The following is a 23,156-nucleotide window of genomic DNA, read 5'->3' on the forward strand; positions in this document are numbered from 1 at the left end:
TGGATCCCTGGAAATGTCCAAGGTTGGACACTGGAGTTTGGAGCAGCCTGGGACAGTGGAAGGTGTCACCATGGCAGGGGTGGGAATAGAAGATTTTGAAGACCTCTTCCAACCCAGACTGTTCTGCAATTCAGCAATTCTTTGTTTCAAGGGAACAACCTCCAAGATTGTCAAGTCCAAAATTTCCTTAATGGGAATTTACTTCTGCCAGAGCAGTGCAGATTCTGAGAATTAGGAATTGGGGCCCTCTTCACCGGTGTCAGGCAGAGAAAAACAACCCAGAAATCAGATACATTTCCACACTTACGATCCACAGGCCATCAAACTTGAGGCTTTTTGAGACATTGGGATTGTTGTAGACCTCCAGGATTTCATTTTTCCACCACTCTGCTGTGGAATTGCGGAAGAAGTCTGGGAAAGCACAATGTGCAGCAAATTTCTATAAAAACAGAAGGAAAACAAGACAGATAAGGGGACTGAAGGTGTTCAATAGTTAAAATTCTGGAATTAAAAAAAAAAAAGAAGACAAGGAATAATTGTTTGTTCACTAAATTTTTTGGCTTTTAGTAAGGCTTTACCAGTTTCTGCAACTTATTCCTGCCATGAGATTTATCAATGAGTTTGCTGCTTTTTTATTTGATTTGTGTCTATATTTGAGTCCAGAACCAAACCATGTCAGTATTTACCTCTACGACTTCTTCATGAGGCAGTGACTCATCAATTTCGACATTGGGAAGAAATGACCAGACCTAATAGGAAAAGGAATATTTAAATTAATCAAACCCCAGTAAATACAAACTGAGCATCAACAACACACAGGTTTAAATACTCAGCCCTGGACAGTACCTTGGAATACAAAATTTCATTGGTATCAGACCATTTTATGAAGACATCATTGGCCACACCTCTGGAGAAGGCAGGATAATTGGTTTCATTCCCAGAAATGCCCGGATCCTACAATTAGAAACACTTTTACCTTTATCCTCAAAACTCACATTGAATATATTTTCCATTTAGTCATGCTATATTGGAATTTAAAAGCAATATTCCAAACTGACCAGGATAATGATAAATCTCATTCCTTCTGCTTTGATTTTGTTTATCAGAGCTGGTAATCCAGCAAAATGTGGGGAAATGGTGAAGTCCAGGTTCCTTTCCATGTAGTCAATATCTGTATATTGAACATCCTGCAGTTCAGAAAAAAAAAAAAAAACAGTTTTAAATTCTCTTCTCCCCCTTTCCGCCAAATATTGAAAATTGGCCAAAATAAGTAAAATATGGAACTTTTGATGTGTAAAATTGGAAGGAATGATAATTTCAGGCTGAATTTGTTAAATGAATATTGCATAATCCACGAGCAGTTCCAAACCAAAATAAACCTTTCACTGCTACATCTAAACTGAGGGGAGAAATTGAAACAAAATAGAGAAAAAATTGCACTTTTCCATAGGTTTGTACACAGAGACTGCACCTATATTTCCACAGCTATAGGGAAACAATGGAAATAATTGTTCTCCATTGGAACATTGATATAATTATATTTAAAATGAAACCACATTCAATTTGTAGCATAATTTTTTTATATCTAGGTGCTATTCCTACCATCCCAACAGCAACCTGGGCCAAATCACAGCTGACTTGACAAAAAGCAACATGGCAATGAAATCATGCTGCTCCATTTTTGCCCCTGCTGGTTTTTCTTAATCACTGCTCCTTCCTGTCATTCTTTGGTGTGAACAATAAAGAAAATTAAGCAGCTTTTAACACAACCCAGAGCCCGTGGCACAAAACCTGCTCTTCTCCACCGCAGTGGAGTTTTTTTTTGGTTGATTACTGCTTTAGTGTTTAAATGGATTTGATCCATGCCAGGAAGACAAAAGCTCGAATGTAATTTGCTCCCAACGTACGTAGGGAATCCGAGCCGCCTTCATTTCCTCCACGAGCTGGGCGATCTCCGAGTCGTTCGCGTACCCGTAGCGGCACAGCTGGAATCCCAAGGACCAGTAGGCTGGCATGACTGGGCGCCCAATCAACTGAGAGAAGGAAAGGGTGCTGGTGGTGAGGAGGGGAAGAGAAACCAAACCAACCCAGCAAAGCCCAGCATTAGTCAGGCTCCTACTTCAGTGTATTCCTGAACCACGAGTTCGGGAGTCGGGCCCAAGACCATGTAGAAGTCAAGGATTCCTCCGGTGGTGCGGTAGGTCAGGGCTGGGGTGGGCTGGAAAGTCACATCTGGAAGGAAGGGAGAAAAGGATGCCTGGATTTGCCACCAGTGAAAGACACTGACTGCACAAATGGAACCCACGGAGGAGGATGGAGAGAGACAATTTACAAAGGGCTAGAGGCACTGGACAAGGGGGAACGGCTTCAGACTGACAGAGAGGAGGCTCAGATGGGAAGAAATTGTTCCCTGTGAGGGTGGAGATGGAATTCCTAGAGAAGCTATGGCCCCTAGATCCCTGGAAATGCCCAAGGCCAGGTTGGATAGGGTTTAGAGCAGCCTGGGACAATGGAAGCTATCCCTCCAGGGTGGGGCAGAACAGGATGAGCTTTAATGCCCCTTCTAGCCCAGACCATTTAATGATTTTGTGACATAAAGTGAAGGTTTTCTTACCCATTGCATTGCTGTTAAGCAAGAGAACTCCATGGGCGTTGCCATCTTCTTCAAGAGCCATATAAAATGGCTGAAAACCATAGGAATTCAACTTGTACTGCAAATAAAATAAAACACTTTTTACTGGGGAAACATTTGCTTATGAACATTTAGTAATAAATTCTTAAAAAAGATGAGACAATTGCCAGACATAACAAATAAATTTTAAGTTTATACACCCAAACCCAACGTAACCCCAAAACAGCTGCAGTAGGTCACTTGGAACTTGCCAGGCTTGCCCAGACTGCTCAGGCAGGAAGGAAAGCAAAAGTATTGCTGCACTTAAAATTTCGCTAATGAGAAGGTGATTCTTCAGGACAAAAATGTCCCTTCTTTGCCAGCAGAACCAGGTGTCTACATGCTCAGGAAGTGCTGGTGACATTATATTTAATTTTCTCAAAATGTGTTCCAGCCTGAACTGGAAGTTAGAGCTATAATTAGCTGTTGCTATTTCACTGGCCTTTCCCTGATAGTTGGAAATCTGCTATCTTGTAGGAAATAAGTCAAAAAAAAAAAAAACAAACAGAGATAAGATTTCTGCTTGACCTGTGTAAGTACTAAATTAATCCCCAAGCAACAGGAATTGTTCTGACTCATGTCTAATTCTCAAAACAATGAGCTGAGAAGAATAAAATAAAAGGAGGAACTCCTAAACCATGTGTCACCTTCCAACATCTGACTGAGAGCCTGAGCTCCTCACAATGTTCTTGCAGGTCACAAATAAAGGATTTACAGAAGACCTTTGCCATGGAAACACCATCTAAATTTTAAACTATGATAAACATGGTCAGAGCCAATGCCCAATACCAGCAGACTGGATTTTAATATTTTAACCTATTTTCATCCATTTCTGCAGCCATTGGTTCAAAAAAACCAAAATCACATTTTCTTCTTCTTTGCCTACTTACACCTGGAGGCTGGTCCCTGGTGAACATTCCCCAGGTGTGCCAGTCCATGTTGTGTCGGAATGTGGGGTGCTCAGTTTCTCCAAATCCGTAGATGTACTGGGATGGCAAGCGGGTGGAAATCTGAATGAACTTGTCACTGAAGGTGAAGGTGGGCAAGCCTGAATTCCAGCTGAAGTGAGAAGAGGAAAGGGAAAATAAGAATAGAGCACCCTCAGGGCTGCGTTTCTGGCAAACACTCCCTTTTGGGCCACTCTTTTTCTCTGGAAATCTCATTTTTCAGTAAAAGTGGATGAAAACTGTTGTAATTGTCAAAGAAGCTTAAAAGATATTAAATGGGGGCGTGCTGAAGAGTTTAGGGACACCAAGTCCTCTGTGAGAGACACAGAGAATTACACACAGGCATCGTGCACTGCAAGTTGTGTTGTGTTTTGGCAGTTTAGTGAGAAAATGTGTTTCAGCACACTACAATCCTATTTTCCTCCCAGACCAAGCACTGGAGCCACGTGGAATGTAGTAAATAAAGAGCTTTTTACAGTTCACAGAACTTTCTCTGCAGAGTACACTGAAATTGCATTCTCAGGTCACATTTATTATAAATCAGCATCTTTCCAGTTAGAAACCAAACTGCAGCCTGGTGGGCTCTGCCAGAGAATTTCATTGCTCCAAGAGCTTCAATTGTAGGTTGAATTATTATTCTGCTTGGCAAAAGGGAACTCAACTCACAATTAAGTTTGAGTACTTTAAAAAATTAAATAAAATTGTAGGTTTTTTTTAAATAACAAACATAACACACTCAACTGTTCTCTGTTTTCTAATTCTGACTTAATCAAGTAAAAATGAAGCTCCTGCCAGACTCATCAGTCATGTTACCAAAAGCCATCTCAAGCTAGTTGGAATGCTATTTCCTTCTATATTTTTTTCCCTAACCATTGCTCAAAACTGACCCACATGGCCACTTAATGAGTAGTGCTGTCATCACCTAAGGAATATCTTTAGCAAGTGTGGAAAATCATTGTGTCTCCCAGAAATTCGGGAAGCCTTCAGAGCTGCCAGTGTTCTTCACTCCAACACGCGCACAGAGAGAAGGTTTGGCATGAAAAAGGCTACCAAAAACACATGAAATAAAATTGTTAGAACCCAGAAGCCTGGGATTTTGATCTTTCAGTGCTTTCTGACACTGACCCCCAGGAGAGTGCTGCTTTTCACTTGAGGCCTTGAAGACTTCCAAATTTGAGTAATAAAGTTAGAGTCACGGGGGTGTAGTGAGAACAGAAGTGTGTGATTTCACATGGTGAAGGGTTTGGAATTTGGGTTTTTAGAATGCAGTAATAGGTGTGGGACAACATCAAAATTCTTGGTGGTTGTCTCTTTCTGTCTTCTTCCTTCTTCATGATTTCAGGCAGTGGTTTTTAGTTGGACAGTCAGTGATGCACTGCGGGTCACAAAGGTTTAGTTATTGGGTCAAAAGTATAAATAATATAACCTAATTATTTATTGGACTGATTAGCTTTAAAAGACCTTGCACTAACTAGATTCACCTCAATTTTGCTCACTTTTAGCTGGTAGCCAGAAGTGTTGCAGAACTCTCTGTACTTTAAATAAGATTTAATAAACAACCAAGTCCGAACACAAGAAATTCGTCTCTTTTGTGTTTTTAATCCTGACTAAGTAAAGACAGAAAAAAAAAGGGGGACAAGCCATAAGTAGGTGGTGCTTAATCCATTTACATAAAATCACAAAGAGTGGCAGTGGCTTACATGACTGTCCCCGTGCTTTTGCGGCGGATTTGGATCCCAAAGGGTTTGGTCTGGAGCGTGACCTCGTAGAGTCGGTCCTGGCTCGAGCTCGTGGGAGAGCTGGGGAGGTTCAGGGGCACTGGGACCTCGTATCGTGGGTTTTGGTAATCATAGATCTGAAAAGCAAAAAAATCAGTTTATTTAAACAAGTCTTCTGTTTGAAATCTGAATCTAAGGTTTAAAATGCTTGCTGTGGTATTTTATTTCAAGTGCATATTCTTGCACCAGCTCTTTCACAGGATTTTGTTGGGAACAAAAGAATCTAAACCAACGAACCTTTAAGATTTATTTTTGGTCAGGAATGGCTCATCTAATTATCTACATGAATTTAAAGTACATAATTGTATTTAAAACATAGGTGTATATGCTTTGCAAGTATGATAATTTTCTAGTTCATTTCTTACTCAACTTTTAGGTTTCTTTTTCAAGTTTTCTGTATTTTAAAAGCTGAAAGAAGTTAGTTTTTTATGTCAACCACTTTGCTCAATATTATTAAACACATGGCAATAAACTACAGTTAAATAACACTGCATGGAAAATTTTAGAAGAGCAATGATGAATGTAAAAATAAACTGTAGAGTCATGAGAGCACTTACAGATAAATATACCTGCATATTAACAAAATATTAATATTAACAAAACTTTTTTTCAGTTTCAAATTCCTGGTTGACATTACACATATACACTGACATTATACCTTTGATTCATGTAATTTCTTTGTAAAATTGAGTGCTAGGGTCCTAGGATGAAAAAAAAGATACAAGCTAAGAGCAGTAATAATTAGCTAGAAGGAGAAACATATTTACACGAGGCTGCTTCTCTCTGTGAAATATAAATTTGCCTATAAAAAGCCCTTTGAATTTCCATAAATAAAACATCTGAGGAATTCTGGGATGGCGTTACCTTAAACTGCAGCATGTTGTTGAGATGATATTTCACCTCCAGGCGCAGGGTGCTGATGGGGGCAGTGGGATTCTCGTTAGCTCTGACCTTGGAGCTGCCCACACTGAGGGTGGCTTCAATTCCAGAGGAGGAATAATTGAGGCTCTCTATGGAGTAAGGATTGCTGGAGCTGTAATAGCAGGCAGGGACTGCCTGATTTGCCGCCAGCTGGTGCAAACAGAAAGGAGTTCCAGGTTAGTGAGTCAGCTGGAATTTTTATTTGGTATTAATGTGGAATCCTGTTTTTATCAGGTCTGTGTCAAATGTAGAATTTGGCGGGGGGGGGGGGGGGGGGTGGAATTAATGGAATCCTGAATAAAGAACTAATGCAGGATAATCTCTATACTGACTCAGGTGTAATAAAAACCGTCCAGTGAAGGCTGCACAAATCGTTCAGTCAGGAAAATGAATCCTCATGCAATGAACAAGGATTTAATTCCCCCATCTCTGTGATCTTCAGATTGATCCTTCAACATGGTTTAAACTTGGCTCGTGGAAATTCCTAAAGCTTTGTCCCTTTTAATCCCATTGCTCTCTGGCCACCTTCAAGGAGATGTGCCCAAAACCCATTTAATACTCAGGCAACATCAGAGCAGATCTTTCCACCGGCTTTATTCACAAAAATGGTCCTTGATGTATTCAGTGAAAATTGCATCCTTCTAATCTGAGATCTCCTGACATTTCCAAGTGTCCGAAATTACAAAATATTCTTTAAGTAGTGCAACAGAACCAGAACCCTTAATGTATCCAGTGAAAATTGCACCCTTCTAATCTGAGATCTCCTGACATTTCCAATTGTCTGAAATTACAAAAAATTCTTTTAGTAGTACAACAAAACCAGAGCAGCCCTTCGGCAGGTGCTGGTGCAAGAGCAGCCAGCACAGCATTTTGGATTTCATTCTTATAGGGAAAGTCCAAAATGAGAGTTTTAGATTTAGAAGAACAGGGAATAATTTAGTTGGAGGTGCCCTCTGAAGTTCAACCCTGCCAGGCCCTGTTGCTGCCACATATTTACTAATAATTAATAATACTAATACATAAAACCGTGTGTTAAAGAATTTAATGTTGGAGATTAAGGTTTGGAAATAGCTCCTTGATGTAGATATAAACAAGCTTAAAAAAGAATCCAGATTTTTGTGAGATTCAAGGATTTCCTCTCAAACTGAGGTCCAGAGGAGTTAATTTGATTTAAAATGTCCCTGAGTGAGCATGAAGGTGACACAAAGGGGCTGAGCCTTGCAGGCCATGGCGACACTGAGGCAGATGAAGATGCTCTTCTACTTTTGCATAACTCTAATATTATTTCTGTTCATCTTTCAGTGAATACATCATTCTTCCTCAACTCCTGCTATAATTTGGTAGAATTTAAATGGTTGTCAGCTACTGAGGTAAATAAAATCCATCAGTATAGGCCAGCTGAGACCTGTGCTCCCATTTTATTTAAACATGACAAATCTCCCAGGCCACTTTCATTCTGTAACAGACACAAAGGAAAACCTTTTATTCTGGATTTTTTGTTGTTGTTGTTTAATTTATTTAGAGAAATAATGACTTACTTCCCAGGAGCAGCCAAGTTGTTCACATTTTTCTTTTGTTGCATCTTGACCAGGATAACAATCAAATCTTTCATTGATGGGTGTATTTAGAGTCCATGTGATTGTGTAAGATTTTCCCAGTTCAAGCTGAAGTCCTCTTATAACAGCAGCCTAATAAATATGAAACAATAAACAGATATTAAATGTCACATCCCATCAGCTTTCCTTCAGTCAGAAGAGGTGCTGGTCCTTAAGAATAATACACTTAAATATTGAAAATTCACAAAATCCCACCTTGTAAGATTTGATACAGTCTCACTTTTGCAAACACACACTGGTATTTTTACAGATAAAATCTGAAGAATTAAGACTCTAAAAATGCAGAGTTAATCCCACAGCTTCCTTGGAAACAAACAGGAATAAATACATGAAATAAGCTGTCTGCTGCACTGCAAGCATAACTTAGATGCACTTTTATGCAGCAGACTTGAATGCAATTGTACTTTTATTTGGTAATAAAATTCACATTGTATTTCACTGAAACAACATTGGCACTGGGAACTGTCCTTTGCAATACATAAAATAAAGGTGATGTGATTTTAAATATGTTTACTTTCCATTTTCCTGTTACTGCTTTACCTTTGTCACAGGATCATAGGTGGTATTAGAGATATAATCTTGAGCAACATTGTTCTGAGACACAGAAACTGATGTTATTTCCTGGGACAATCCCAATATCTTGATTTCCTCAAATTTCAGGTTGTTTGGATCAGTGTAATTGCTGTGTGTAGCAGTCATTTGTAGAGCATTCTGAAAAATAATATAGTGGTCATATTCTTATTTTAAAAATCTGCCAAAAAGTCTCCTGATTTAACTTTTTTTTTTTCTATGAGGATTTTCATGTTGTAGCATAAATAAACCAATCTGTTTACCCACACATATTAATTATTGTTCTGCTTGTTGTTATCACAATAAAGCTTTTCTACCACGTATAAAATAATCTTCAGAGTTGTGTTTCAGCTGTTTTTCCCTTGCTGGGGTGGGTCTGTGACAGGGCAGATAAACTCCACCTGTCTGGGATCTCACTGGGTTCCAACAACCAAAGGTTCTCACTGCTCTTGATATAAAACCACAATTTCCTATTGCATACCATTCATTATTTTTAGATTAAGAGTTCAAGCAGAGGAACTGCACCGTGGCTGCCACATGTGTGAAGTTCCTTATTGCCTTCCATGGGAGCGCTGAGGTTAATTGTTAATTCAAATGTCATCACAGTCAAGTCATGGTTTGGCTACTGGGGTTTCAAATTCCAACAGCAGCCAGGGTAGCTTATCTACAAATGATTATTTGATTAATTATGATCTAAGAAATTACCAATTCATGTGCTTCACTCGTGTTCCTCTGCATGCTCTCCCTTGGCTTATGCTCTTTCATCATGGCAAAGGAATTAATACCTTTACCTGACATTAATGTTATTTTTGTCATTGTTATTATTACTGTAGAAATAATATCACCATAATTGCTATTTGCAGTTCTTGTTATGTAACAGTTGCTGTAAATGTTGGATAGAAACACTGTCAGGACTCCACCCTGATGTCACCCTGCAAAGGTGCTTTCAGCTTAAAATCACACAATAAAACCTAACCCTGATGTCGTTTCTGGGGGTTCAGGAAAGGTGTGGGTCTTCCTCACTCTTTGGAGACATTCAGCTGTACTTTCACAGTATAAAAATACATACTTTTTACCGTGCCACTACTCTGAGAATCACAAACACTCTGTGCTTCTCCTTTTTAACAGTTTTAAATGTCTTATGCTTTAGAGTTCCCTTGTTCAGTAAATATTGCTGCTGAGTTTATTAGGTGAAAGGAAATAGGAGTCATTTAGTTATTTGTATTAACTAGGAGGAAAAAACCCAACAGTTTTCATCCCAGTTAAATGAGAGTACTTTGAACATGATTCCTCTTGGCTTTGGCAAGTGTTTTTTTTCCAGCAAATCTCACCGGAGAATAAAGAGAAAAGAACACTCTTGAAAGATACTGGATAAAAATCAGAAATAAAAATAAGATCATTTAAAATGAAATACTTACATTGGAAACTTTAAACTCATAGTAAATGTAGGCTTTATTGCCAATTGTACCTAGAAGGTAAAGAAAGAAAATATACTTGGAGTGCAGAAAATAAAATTAAAGTAGGGCTGTGCCACTGCTAGAGCCCAATAAACTGTTAATTCTCAGGACTGCATTCAAAACTGCACTGAGCAACTCAAATATTTGCTGATGTTTCTTTGAAGAGCTGAAATGTCCCCTTCTCTTTTTCCTTTGGCCAGTCTCCCAGGAGAACTGATTTTTCCACAAAAATTCATTGAAATCAGCTCTTATAAAACGTATTGTTTTTAAAATTCTACTGTTATTTCTTCTTAGTTTGTCTTAAATAGAAAAGTTTTGGGCAAAGCTAATCCTTAACCTAAATACAGATTCTTCATATAAAAACAATGGCAATGATGATAGCAATAATGATAAATGTTTTGGAACCATAAGAGACGAAATAACAAATAGCAAAACAAACAGCCTAAATCAAGCATGACCACAAAAAAGAAATATAAAGTATGATCAATCTGGCTTTTCTTATTTTTTCCACATACAAAAAGACAAATCCTGTCATCACAAGCAAATTGCCAACAGTTCCCCTGTAAAACTGCAACCTGTAAGTTTTGGGCAGGCCATAAAAATGGTGAAATGTTTTATGTCTTTGTTTGGCAGCAGCAGTGAAGGCAGTAATGGCTTTGTTATTTTAGGCCAGAGGAGCACAAGGAGCTGTCACCCCCCCTGCACAGCAGCCACCCAAGGCCTGCTGGATTTATGGCAGCAATAATCAGCTGAATCACTGCTCTATTTCTTAAAAGCATCCCCAGTTTTCACTAAATTCCAAAAAGCAGAGGTTTGAGAGTTTTCCTGGGAGATATGATTGACATAGCTCACAAGGAAAAGGAGTTATATGTGTGGAACAACGTACAAAGTTTTCCAATATTGACGTTCACTGGATGGACAGTGGTTTGCCTAAATCCCATGGGAAAACCCTGTCACCTCCTGACAATCTAAAGATTTCTCCTGAAAACCAGAGGTTTGACCTTAAAGTAGAGTCTTGTGTCTTTTTTCTTTACCTGTGTTGAATTAAGTTGTGACTTGAAGCTCACGTTAACAATAGTCACAGATTTCTCCTTAAAAGTGATGGAAACCATTTGATTTATGAGCAAGTAGCAGCAGTGTGTTACATCTTCTCTCCAGCAGGAACGTTGAAATCGGAGCATATTAAATCTTTGCTAACCATATTTATTTCACTGTTGATGACTGCTCACCTGTAGACTCTCCATCATCCCAGAACAAATCCCCAGAAGCTTCATTGTTGAGATCCAGGGCAATTATGAGTCCCATTGGATTCTTGCGGCTGTGGAAAGAGATTTATGTGTGCAACAAACACCTGAACATTCTTGGTGCATCTTCCATGTTCATGTAAGAGTGAAACACCTCACAGGGTCACAATCCTTGGAGAATTGCCTTAATTAAGTTTAATCCTTGGTTTCATCTTCATGCAAATGGATTAAAATACCCAGCGAATTTACAAATTTCTATGCAAGTAATTCATCACTGAAGGTGTGAAAGTGAGTTTTGGCTCACAGCTATTCACACATTTCAAGCTGAAAATCCTAAATACAATGGGCAGCTATTGCTTGTAACCTAGAAATCCTCAAACCCGTTCTGGGGTGAAAAAAAATAAAGGGAAAAGTGTTCCATTTGGGATCTTACCTTGCCACTGTGGTGTTGCCTGGTTGCTGAGTAGGGAAAATGTATCCTCCTCTCAGGTGCAGCCCCATTTTATCTGCTGGAGTTTCTAAATCATGCCACACTCTCCTAATAGAGGTTGGTTTGCCCTTATGGACATGGATTGAAAAGAGGAGAGGAATTTTGTATTATCCACTGCTGGGAGTGTTTTCTTAAGTGCTGAGTTTCATCATATTGTTCCTTGTAAAAAAAGCTTAAGTTATGTGAATGTCTGTGGGTTAATGGGCACATGAAATAACTTCATGTCACTATGATTTAATGTCACAATCTGAGCCAGTTCTTGTGCTTGTCCCTTGTCTCCCAAGTAACCCCAAAGTCTTTCCTTGTAGTCTCTGTCCCCAAATCAGGGCTGACAATCCTATTTCATCGCATTCCCATTTAGAAAATGATGTGATATCCCATAATATCCCCTGCATTTCCTTACCGTGTCATAGTCATACCACTCTGCATCAGGAAAGTACACACGAGTGGACTCCGCACCCTAAAAGTGAATAAAGAAACAACCTTCATATTTCAACTTAATCAGATAAACTCAATTTTCCAACAAAGCTGAAGTTCACTGTGAGAAAATCATTGATATTTCTGCTCTCTGCTGTTTCCTGGTGTTCAGGATCACATCCAGACAGGGGGAAGGGAAATCCAAGCACAGTTTCTGCAGAGCTGCTGGGGAGTAACTGAATTGGTGCTCTGCAAAGTGGCAGCTCATTGAAAAACCACCCAAAGCCACAATGCCTCAAACCCAGAGAACCAGATCGTACCCACAGGTATCTCTATCTTCTTTATTTCCATGTCTTTTGGGGATGGCACCACTCAGATTCTCCCTTTCCCTTTCTGTATTTAACAGAAGTTTTACATTTCTCCATGGCAAATGCATTGCTGGCAGGAGAAATCGTTATTTACAAGATTCTGCCACAGAAAAAGCCACAATCTTTTTGTTTTCTTATTGTACCACAGAGAAGCTGACTCCAAAGGAAATTCAGAGATGATGTGAAGATGAGGTAAAGCAGAATATCAGACCAGATAACCTTGCCTCCACAGAAGACTGGAAAACAAGAGTAAGATTTAACAGGAGCAAGATTTTCCATTTCAGCAGAGGTAAAAACGTGGTGTGGGCTCTCTCACTAGAAACAAGAAATGAAGGAGATGGAACTGGTGACTCAGCATGGCCCGTGGCTACCAGAGAGATGCCAAAGCAGCCAAACCTACCGGCTCAAGAGCAGGGGAAATCAGCAGCCCAGGGCCCCACAGGAACTGCCTGTCAATGTCCCATGTTGTTTCATCAGAGTAGAACCTGAACAAATGTGAAGGATAGAGCAGAAATTGTTGTTTGTTTGTGGGTTTGTTTTTTTTTTTTCTTTTGTGATTTTTATCAGCAGCAACCCCAAGGTTTCAGGGTGCTGATTGCCCACAATCACAACTAAAGGATGCCATATAAACATCACCTCCTGATGACACCAAAATGGGGCTTCACAGATTGGGAAATCGCCTTACAGATATCCCAACGTGCATTTCCACAGGACAGAGGTTTAGAAAGTCCCCTGACCGTACACAATGTGTCAGACTTTCTTATTGGCTATAAAATTCCCAAACTCACTCGTGCAGCAGTGGCCTCACGACCGTGTCCCCGTGGGTGTGAGCTTTGTAGAGCAGTGTGTACAGGTAGGGCAGCAACGTGTAGCGAATGCTCAGGTAATGCTTGGAGCTGTTCACCAGCAAGGAGTTAGCTCCAAATGCAGCTGGATCTTGATGCTGCAAACAAATACCCGCTGTTACTATTTCCAGGTTCTCAAAAACACTTTGCCAAACGTGTGAAGAGCTGTTTCAGAGAGATTGGGGCTCAGTGGGGCAGCTCTGTGCTGGGTTCTCCTGTCTGGTGCTGTGACTTGGTGTCCTGTCCCTCTGTGCTCTTTGCACATCCCTCCTTGTCCATCAGGGTTATTCCAGGATTCATCCTGGCAGTCAGGTTCATGCCAAGGAGCTCCCAGGGGTCATCCTGGTGGCTCACATAGACCTGGGTGTTCCTTGGTGCTAGCGACAACCAACATTCATAAAACTGTTGCCAAATAAATGTATTCTCAGTTAACTCTGATGAAACCCAACCTCTCCCATCTACAATTTCATGAAAACATCTTAAGGGCTCTGTTTTCAAACTGTTGGTGAGGATTAAATGTGATGTTGAAGGAAGTGCGGTTGTGTAACACAAAGCAGTTTTGGACAGAAAGCATAACTTACTATGACATATTCACCGTTGTGGTTCCTGGAAAATGGGTAGAATGCTCCCACTTGCATCCATCGTCTGCAAAGTTCTTCTGTGGTGTTTTCACTGAAACCACAAATATCTGCTCCAACCTTTAGAAAAAAAAATAAGTTAAAAATCAGAACACATTGGATGTACAGCATTCTGCACCTCGAAATGCACAACACATTTGTAACTTTCCCAAATCCAGCTATGCTGTCCAAAAAATTAAACTGACCCCTCACTAACACTGCCCATCATTCCGCTTCTTCCAAATTTTACCTTCCTGTTTGGTGATCATCTGCACAGAATGGGAAAATTTTAAATCACAAAATGGATTTTGTCTATTTCCCTTCTAAGTTGATGTCTCTAAACTGAAATTATAAGAAAACCCAAAATTGTTTCACATGCCTCATTAGTGTTTAAAAATCACTAAAATAAGAGGTAAATTGGGATATATAAGATAATAAGTTTGTTACCCTCTTTCACGTCACCACAGCCATCAAAATCAAAATAAACGGCCTAAATCAAAAATCAGTAATTGAAAAGAAGTGGTCAAAGGCAATTCCTAGAAAGGGTTAATTTTGAGGTGCAGTGTAAATGGTTACTTAGAGAGTGCTTGGTTAGATAATCTGTTGTCGGTTTTGAAAGGATGGCAGGAACCGGTGTCCTACATAAGGAATTCCAAAGAGGTTGAACTCCAGCATTCCAGGGATTGCCCATCTCAGCTGGTCCCACGTGGCTGCATTATCCCCCAGCCAGTGTCCCCCATGCTTTCCTGATCCTGCAAAAGTAGACCTTGAGATGAGGAAGCTTCTTTTTCCTGGAAACACCTTCTCTATGGCTCTGGAAAGGAACAAGACTGGAATTACACAGAGGAAAAGATAGCTCAGACATTGATAATTAATTGGTAACAAATCAGATTTATACTGATTTGCACTGATTATTCACACACTTTGCAGGTGTTTTAGCAGAGTTTAAGATATTCATTTGAAATAATCTCTTCACACAGCTCTGACAACCAGTTTGTGGCTTTTCCTACTGACTCCAGGCTGTGGATTTTGCCTTGGCTACACTGGCTCAAACATTAACACAGCATTTTCCAGAAGCCTCGTTCCTTTAGCAGTGGAGTCTCAAGGTGCTTTGGAAAATGGAGGTTATGCACTGTTCTGAAACCTTTCTGCAGGATTTCAGGATGTGTTCCTTACTTCCTACTGGATATGGTCATGGAATATCCATAAAGATTGTGGACATCATATTGCTTCCCCCAGGCCTGCAGTGCATCCAGGCAAAGTGTCTTGGAATACATGAGTCTGTCGAGAATCCCTTGAAGAAATGAACACAAATAGCACTGGTAAGGTACGTTTTTGTTATTAATATTGCCAGTCTTTCATGCACATTTATGGTACCCAAGCCCCTCTTTTCTCTTCATTCTTTAATCACTCCTAAGCCAAAAATGCTGCTCTTGGCTCTTGGTCTGGTTCATCTTTGCTCTGTGACATTTCCACTCCTGAGCTTTGCACCCATCCAAGGGACTGTGCTCTAAATTCCTGAATCACCATCTGACAATGAGCTGGCAAAGGGTACCTAAATCTACTGTTAATAGAAACTGTGAACATTTTAGTTCTGCAAATAGCTGAAAAATTACTGACGGTGCAAGAAGATCGTTACATTATCAGTCATAATTAAGGCAATGGCAATTTCCAGAAATTATTTGACAAGATAAAAGAGGCAGTTCTATAAACCACACCCGAACCACACAAAATACAAGCACATAAATATTATTTTCTGTCAATAAGAATGTCCAAACTCCACCTGTAAGAACTGCTCTAAAAATCACCTTGTGTTCTTGAAGGCAATTAACATTTTCTTTGATGTTTTATTTTTGTGATTAAAGCAGCTGGACTTACTGGGAGTGTAAGGAGGGTAGTTTAAATTATTCTGTGCACAGCCACGTTTTGAGCCCTGAACAAAGTTGCACACTTCATTCATATCCTGGAAAGGAAAGGTGCAGGATGTAATAAAGTAGCCTTAAGTCAATTTTCTTAAAGTCTTCCACTCTACTCTCTCATCCTTTAAGGAATCAATAGTAGTGATTCTTCAGCATCTCCTTTCTGATTGCAAAAATACCTTTCAATCCAATAAAAATTCAATGTGATTAATATCTGCTATCACCAACACTGAAAGAAGAGAGGGGAAAAAAGAAGAAAGAAGAGAGGGAAAAAAAGGAAGAAAGAAGAGAGGGAAAAAAAGGAAGAAAGAAGAGAGGGAAAAAAAGGAAGAAAGAAGAGAGGGAAAAAAAGGAAGAAAGAAGAGAGGGAAAAAAAGGAAGAAAGAAGAGAGGGAAAAAAAGGAAGAAAGAAGAGAGGGAAAAAAAGGAAGAAAGAAGAGAGGGAAAAAAAGGAAGAAAGAAGAGAGGGGAAAAAAAGGAAGAAAGAAGAGAGGGGAAAAAAAGGAAGAAAGAAGAGAGGGAAAAAAAGGAAGAAAGAAGAGAGGGAAAAAAAGGAAGAAAGAAGAGAGGGAAAAAAAGGAAGAAAGAAGAGAGGGAAAAAAAGGAAGAAAGAAGAGAGGGAAAAAAAGGAAGAAAGAAGAGAGGGAAAAAAAGAAAGAACAGAAAAATTTAAAAATAAAATAAAAATTCAAAATAAAATTTCAAAATAAAAATCCTGAATTACTCACAATCCACAGTCCATCATAGGGCACCACATCATGGAACAATTTGCACTCGTCCACCCACCAGTCTGTGCACTCAGGTTTGGTGAAGTCTGGGAACACAGTTTCCCCTGGCCACACCTGGAACATTCAAAAGAAAACAATTAATGAAACTTTGAATGAGATTAAAGAGTTCACAGACCTGCTCAGGTTGCATGGGAGCTTGAAGAACACAGAATATGAATTTCTGAACTTCGAATTTTTCAATTGATTTTGTCGTGAGTCCTACAAGGAACAACAGAGCTGAGAAAATTCTCAAGAGAAGTTAAGTTGATAAATTAAAAGGGTAATGTGGGATCTGGATCTTCAGTTGCTACTGGCATAAATAGGAGCTGGCTGATGAAATGTCCTTTCGGCCTTCAAACTGCCTTTTAATGTAAAAAAATAAAATTAGTGTTAATGTAAAAAAAAAAAAAATAGGGTCAATGTGAAGAAGTGTAATTTTAACTGGTATTCTAGTTCTATTTTTCTTTAGAAAATTAAAATATAAAAAATAATCATTTTGATGTAGAATTAATTGAAAATACCTTTTTAATATAAACAATTGAAAAAAAAAAGTTAAGAAAGGCTGAGAATTACCATATGTCTACAAGAGACCTTACAGACTTTGCTCTCACTGCTGAATAATTCCCCTGAGCTGAATTAAATCATAACAGTGACAACAGATCAGATTCCAGTGTGGAAATCCGTGCTTACCTCCCCAAACAATGGTGTTACCCCATCTGACTCATTCACCCAGACTTTTCTCTCTGATCCCCTGACGTAGCTTCCATAGGGACTTCCATCAAGCATATTTTGGGTGCTAATAGCAGCATCCTAAAGAAATCAGAGAACAACAAAAAAAAGAAAAAAAGACATCAGTATATTCCATCCATTATCACAGGCTGTAAATGCAATAATTGCATCGGATAAGTAAAGATTAATAATAAATAACTGTAATCAAAGTGTTCACAAGGGAAAAATGGAGTAATTAAATGCTTACCAATATGATAATATATTTTTGTCCATATTCATGCAAGTAAGCTGCAAATTTGGGTAGATCTGTAAACTTCTCTTTGTCATAAGTAAAATCTTTCCTTTGCTCCATACAATCAATATCAATGACTTGGGCATCCTGAAAGAAAAGGCAGTTCAGCTTTTCCTTGAGAAGTGATAGGTAACGATTTTTATTAGTCCATTTTCTTCCCAAATATTAGCTTAATATTATTTTTATACTACTGAAGACATCAGGTTCATGTCCTCTAAAACCTAGTTTTTAAAGTTAATTGTACTTTGCCTTTGACTGTCAGTTAAGAATAATATATGGTTCCATAACTCTCCATAGGACAATAAAAAGAAGTTTCAAGAGAAGAAAAATTTATAGAGTTGGAAAGAATGAAAGAAAAAAACATTACAATAAAGTGTTTTAATAAATCTAAGAGGAGTGAACCCAGCCCCCATGCAATGTTCTGATAATGGGTCAAACATCAAAATGCACAAAACCCTTTGACACCACACGTTTCCTATTCCAAACTCCAGGACAAGGAGCAGGTTGCAGGATGTGTGTCCTCCCCAGAGCCCATACTCACGTAGGGCAGCCCAATGGCTCTGTTCCTCTCCACAATTTCCTTCACCTCATCCAGGGAGGTGTAACCATAGCGGCTGAGCTGGAATCCCAGGTTCCAGTAGGAGGGCAGGGCTGGCAGTCCCACAAGCTGCGAGGGGAAGACAAAAGCCCCAAGTGCTGTTGGACACCCTGTGACACCTCAGCCCCTTTCCCTGCACCTGCTGATGCCTTAGGATTTTAGCTGTTCTGTTTCCATCCATCTGTACCCCTGCAGTTCTTTAAAGGTGCACAACTCCAGACTCCACACAGTGTCACTGCTGCTCCCCCATTTTGGGCACACACAACAATTCCTCTCCAGGCTGGCAATCAAGGACACCTCACTGCCTCAGGCCCCAGAGATGGAAACAAAAGTGACTTGGGGGAGCAAACCTGGGGTAAATGACTTCATTACCTGGAGCTGTCATTGGGAGATTGACCCCAGTGTGCAAATGAACCAAACTTATCAAAGTGTGAAACCCCGTGACCCGTGGTCCATTTTGGGTGTAGCCCCCATTTAGGGCTTTGTCTGCCCTAAATGTACCTGAATAATTCAATAAATAGAACTGCTTTTTATTCCTTTAACTCTGTCTGCCCTCTGTTTTCAGATAACCCCAAGAAGGCATCACCACATTTCTCAAATCTACTCTAATAGCACACACTAAATGGCAATCCACTCCTAAATAAAATACTTTTCCCTATGATTTATTTATTTTAATAAATTCTGGTAGTTTGGGACAATGCCCATTCTTTAAGGTGCCCTTGGAACCGAGGCAGATGTCAAGAAGTGTAAAACACATTCAGTGATATCTTGTGATCATAAAATCCACACATCCTGTAAACACACTCTCTATCCCATAATACTGCCACATGAACAGGAATTTGTCCATCTGAGAGGAGCAAGGAAACATAAATTATTCTAGGGACCATCTCCAGCCTTAATTACCATGGTGTAAATTATGGATTAATGAATTTTGGAGCTCTTGGGCCTTGAACATGGTTTCCTCTCCAGCACCCAAAGAAAAAGAATATTATGAAATAAATCCCCAGCACTTCGGAAAAAAAATCTGTTCAATGCACAATCCCTGTAGGTAAAGGTACCTGCAGGTACTCCTGGACTACTTGCTCTGGAGTGTCCCCCAGGAAGATGTAGAAATCCAGGATGCCTCCAATGGTTCTGTAGGTCACTGCTGGAGCAGGCTGCACCACAAACTCTGCCAGACAAGAGTGCACAAAAACAGTTCTGAAGGACAGGAAATCCTAAAATAACTTTGCCATTTTCTAATTGATGAGTAGAAAACTTACTGAAGCAAAAAAAAAAAAAAAAAAAATACAAAAATATCTAAGGAACCCCAGATCATTAACTGAACTTGCAAAGAAGGGGAAAATCAGACAACTCTTGATGTGTCCCTATTGCCATTCCTTTACAGCCTACAGAGAAGGGAATCAGAAGAAATCCAATGGTTCCACCTTTTTCTCTGAATTTTTAGTACAACTTCCCAGCCCAAAGAGCTGCAGAGCTCAGTAAACATAAACATAAATATCCTAATCTGAAGGGACTAAAGGACATTTACTCCCCAGTGTTGTTCTCTGCAAATTTAGTCTCTTATTCCAGTGCAGACCTGCACAGCCTTCGGATAAGTTCCTGACCCTCAGATTTCCATCAAAATTCTCCAGTTAACTGGGAGCTACTCACTGCATTTGAAACATTATTAGACACAAGGTAATGACTGCCCTCAGATATTAGGGGTGATTTTAAAAAGGAACAAGCTAATTTAACAAGTTAAGCTCAGTTTTTATTGCAATCCAAAAGATCTTCTCAAAAGAAATTCAGCTGCACTGCTCAGAGCCACAGAGAAAGGTTTCTTACCCATGGCATTGCTGTTCATCAAGAAAACACCAAAGGATGCTCCAGTGTTGTCTTCCAAACACAGGAAGAAAGTTTGGGCTCCATATAAGTTATCCATTGCCTAAAAAATAAAGGGAACAGGCAGGCTGATTAACATCTAATAACAGGATCTGTTCTGGAATATTTCAAAATATAACACAGGTTGAACTTGAAACATCTCAAAATGGAGCAAACAGCAGAAGTTTAAGTCCTTAAAACCACTTCCCTGTTTTATATGTTCCGTTTTTCCTGGTGTCATTTTCCTTTATTTTCCATTAAAACAAGAATTTACCCAATAAATAGAGAACAGATCTGATGGATGTCCAGGAAGGCTGGCAGCTATTGCAGCTCTATTTCTGGGGAATAAATGTGCTCATCAAGGAGAACTTGAGAGGTGCTTCCATCCCCTTACACCATAGATTAGGTTTTACATCTATTCTGTATTTCTATTCATCCTACAAGGCAATAATTTTGATATCTAATCTACGGAAACAGGAGAGTGCCTTGCTGCATTTTCTTTTCTGATTCCTTTTTTTATTTCTGTTGTTATTATTAGCAATATAACCCCTCAGAAATGCTAACAATTGTTACAATAGTTGTGCTTTTCCTCCTGAAAAAGCAAATTCAGTTCAAATGAACAAGAACCAGAACCTGAGCAATTTGAAATCAGCCTAACTTGGTGCTGTTCAATGTTATGTTATCTTCATGAGTCTACACTCAGTGGAACCATTCAGTTAAGAACCATCTTCAAACCAGAGAAAAGAGTGAGAAAGGATCTCAATGGGTACAAATTCCAAATTATTGATTAACTACATACAGCCATCTCACCCTCAGGTTTCAGTTCTTATATCTCCTATTGCAGGTGTCTCTCAAAGCAGGGAGTTGCTTTATGAAGCTGAGGTAATGGTGAAAATAATCTTATCAAAAGATGAGTGTCACAGAAATTGTTTCATAAAGGGACAACCAGAAAACTCTAGAAACAAGTAACAGCTGACAGACACACTTTTATCTTGGATGGAAACCGCTGTTAAGGAGAATTTGTCCATAATTTGAGCTCCAAGGATGTTGCTGAAGCAGCCTGGGCCACCTGAGCCGAACCCTGCACGCAGCAAAGCACGTTGTTGTTTATCAGCATGTTATTTATTCTGAGATCAGTACAAGCTGAAGACTCATCTGGTTAAGGTTTATCCACTGGCTTCCCACTGCACACCAACACAAAAATCAGGGAGCGTCCATCAGTACTGCAGAGTAACAACCTGCAGTGCCTGGGAAAGGAAAACTCAGCAGATACACAGATGTGCTCACTGCCCCAGTTCTGGGTCACAGAACTGCAGAGAATGAGGGGAAATCACCCCAAACTCACCGCAGAGGGGCCAGTGTCCCTGCTGAAGATGGGCCACGTTTTCCAGTTGACATCGTGCCTGTACTGCTTGTGCACGTGCTCCCCCACGCCGTAGATGTTGCTGCTGGGCAGTTTGATGGAGAGCTGCAGGAACTGGTCAGCGTACTGCAGGGGCCCTATGGTCGTGTCAAACCTGGTGAAAAAGTGCCAAAAAAAAAAAAAAAAAAGAGAGAAAAAAAGGAAGAACTATACCAAGGGTTGTTGCAAGAATTGTTTCTGCTCCTTTCAGCTGGAGCTGGATGACAGAGTCAGGTCTGCACCCAGATCTTCCCCGTTTTCTTCAAATTGTGGGAATTAGAGCTCTCTTTTGGGGCCTCAAGTGGAGCAAATAATGATTTTATCAGGATAATCAGGATTTTGGCAATGAGCTGTAACACACAGTCCTTTTAAAGAGGTCTCTGTTTTGTTGGACTATTTAAGAGTTGGGGAAAATTATGATCCTATGCAAATAAATTTATCAGGGATTTATCTCTGAGGGGATTCCCCTATCCCATAGTAGCAACAGCTTCCTTTGAGATCTCAGACTTGGAGTCCAACATCACTTTCACTTTTTCTTTAGAGACCCAAATGAAAACACTTTTATGAAATTAAACAAAGGCCTAAGGAAAATTAGACAATATTCCAGAGAATGGAATTCAGTGTGGCCCCACAGGTGTCTCATCCCCTCCCTGTACCTGTTTAATCAGTCAGGCACTGCTGACTGCCGAGTCCATCTTCTGTGCCCTCTCTAATTGCAAATCAATCATTACAGAGGATTCCAAGCAAGAAAACAATACTAATAAAGAGCCAAAAGCAATGCTTAATTAATGAAGCTCAGGCCTTGCTAATCCAAGTGGCCCAGCCCCGTGACAGGTGATCATTCCTGGCTGATTTAATGAGCACCTTCATCCTGGCACTGCCCCTCTCTGAGGGCTCTCGGACACCTGTGGGCTGCTGGCTTTGGTTTTAATTATTTATTTATTTTTAGACTCTAAATGTGGTGGGAGAATTCAAATGTTCAAGTTCATTAAATACTTTACACACAGCCTTACACGACCAGCTGCCCTTGGATATCACAGGTCTAAAGGGCAGCCTGGTTCTGGTGGTTCAGCACGAGTGTAGTAAAGAAGATAAAAGGTGCAATCAGGAGTTTTCCCACATGGTTTGAGGCACTGGGAAAGTGTCCCTCAGATAATAAAGGAATTCCTCATATTAAGATTTCCCCAGCACTGGGGGAACATGATCAGAGAGCCACACCTGAAACCTTTCAGACAGAGCTCCCCATCTCAGACCTTGCTCCCAAAGTTATTCCTCGAGGAACATCCACCAGTCAAGAAAAGGGAAGAAGTCAAGTGTACGTCCAAGAGGACACACCTCAGGGTGACATCTGGTGTGGCTTTAGGGACATCAGTGCCACTGAGGAAGCCCCACCACGACTTACAGCACTCTGCCATTGCTTCCTCTGGTCACCACCAGGCCAAAGGGATTCTGCTTCAGCTCCACCTTGTAGCCGGGGCTGGAGGCTGCCGAGCCCTTGAATGGCTGCACGTGCTCGTGAGGGACCTCGAACCTTTGTGCCTTAGGGTCAGTGATCTGCACAAATTTACACAATACAAGTGTTGGGCCTTTACAGAGTCATCCCTGATACAGACATTTTCCAGCATTATCCATAATTCTGACTCAG

At 40.0% G+C, this 23,156-nt stretch overlaps 1 protein-coding gene across 1 annotated transcript in view; it reads right to left on the bottom strand.

Moving 5' to 3' along the window:
- The window catches only part of SI (sucrase-isomaltase), a 42,967-nt gene that overhangs the window by 12,809 nt on the left and 7,002 nt on the right, over positions 1 to 23,156 (bottom strand). Inside the window, exons 5-34 of the mRNA XM_062499534.1 lie at positions 22,914 to 23,065; positions 21,455 to 21,626; positions 20,074 to 20,173; positions 19,305 to 19,417; positions 18,190 to 18,315; positions 17,604 to 17,735; positions 17,318 to 17,437; positions 16,589 to 16,702; positions 15,820 to 15,904; positions 15,118 to 15,235; positions 14,584 to 14,755; positions 13,906 to 14,022; positions 13,268 to 13,422; positions 12,880 to 12,964; positions 12,098 to 12,154; positions 11,638 to 11,762; positions 11,190 to 11,278; positions 9,922 to 9,971; positions 8,474 to 8,644; positions 7,856 to 8,005; positions 6,261 to 6,467; positions 5,319 to 5,473; positions 3,562 to 3,730; positions 2,615 to 2,711; positions 2,120 to 2,232; positions 1,908 to 2,033; positions 1,059 to 1,187; positions 847 to 954; positions 687 to 749; positions 308 to 439 (exon numbers count right to left, since the gene is read on the bottom strand). Of these exons, the coding sequence (XP_062355518.1) occupies positions 308 to 439; positions 687 to 749; positions 847 to 954; positions 1,059 to 1,187; positions 1,908 to 2,033; positions 2,120 to 2,232; positions 2,615 to 2,711; positions 3,562 to 3,730; positions 5,319 to 5,473; positions 6,261 to 6,467; positions 7,856 to 8,005; positions 8,474 to 8,644; positions 9,922 to 9,971; positions 11,190 to 11,278; positions 11,638 to 11,762; positions 12,098 to 12,154; positions 12,880 to 12,964; positions 13,268 to 13,422; positions 13,906 to 14,022; positions 14,584 to 14,755; positions 15,118 to 15,235; positions 15,820 to 15,904; positions 16,589 to 16,702; positions 17,318 to 17,437; positions 17,604 to 17,735; positions 18,190 to 18,315; positions 19,305 to 19,417; positions 20,074 to 20,173; positions 21,455 to 21,626; positions 22,914 to 23,065 (3,702 nt within the window). The remainder of the gene's footprint in view (positions 1 to 307; positions 440 to 686; positions 750 to 846; positions 955 to 1,058; positions 1,188 to 1,907; positions 2,034 to 2,119; positions 2,233 to 2,614; positions 2,712 to 3,561; positions 3,731 to 5,318; positions 5,474 to 6,260; positions 6,468 to 7,855; positions 8,006 to 8,473; positions 8,645 to 9,921; positions 9,972 to 11,189; positions 11,279 to 11,637; positions 11,763 to 12,097; positions 12,155 to 12,879; positions 12,965 to 13,267; positions 13,423 to 13,905; positions 14,023 to 14,583; positions 14,756 to 15,117; positions 15,236 to 15,819; positions 15,905 to 16,588; positions 16,703 to 17,317; positions 17,438 to 17,603; positions 17,736 to 18,189; positions 18,316 to 19,304; positions 19,418 to 20,073; positions 20,174 to 21,454; positions 21,627 to 22,913; positions 23,066 to 23,156) is intronic.

This window comes from Cinclus cinclus, chromosome 10, assembly GCF_963662255.1.
Source record: "Cinclus cinclus chromosome 10, bCinCin1.1, whole genome shotgun sequence".
Taxonomy (NCBI): Eukaryota; Metazoa; Chordata; class Aves; order Passeriformes; family Cinclidae; genus Cinclus; species Cinclus cinclus.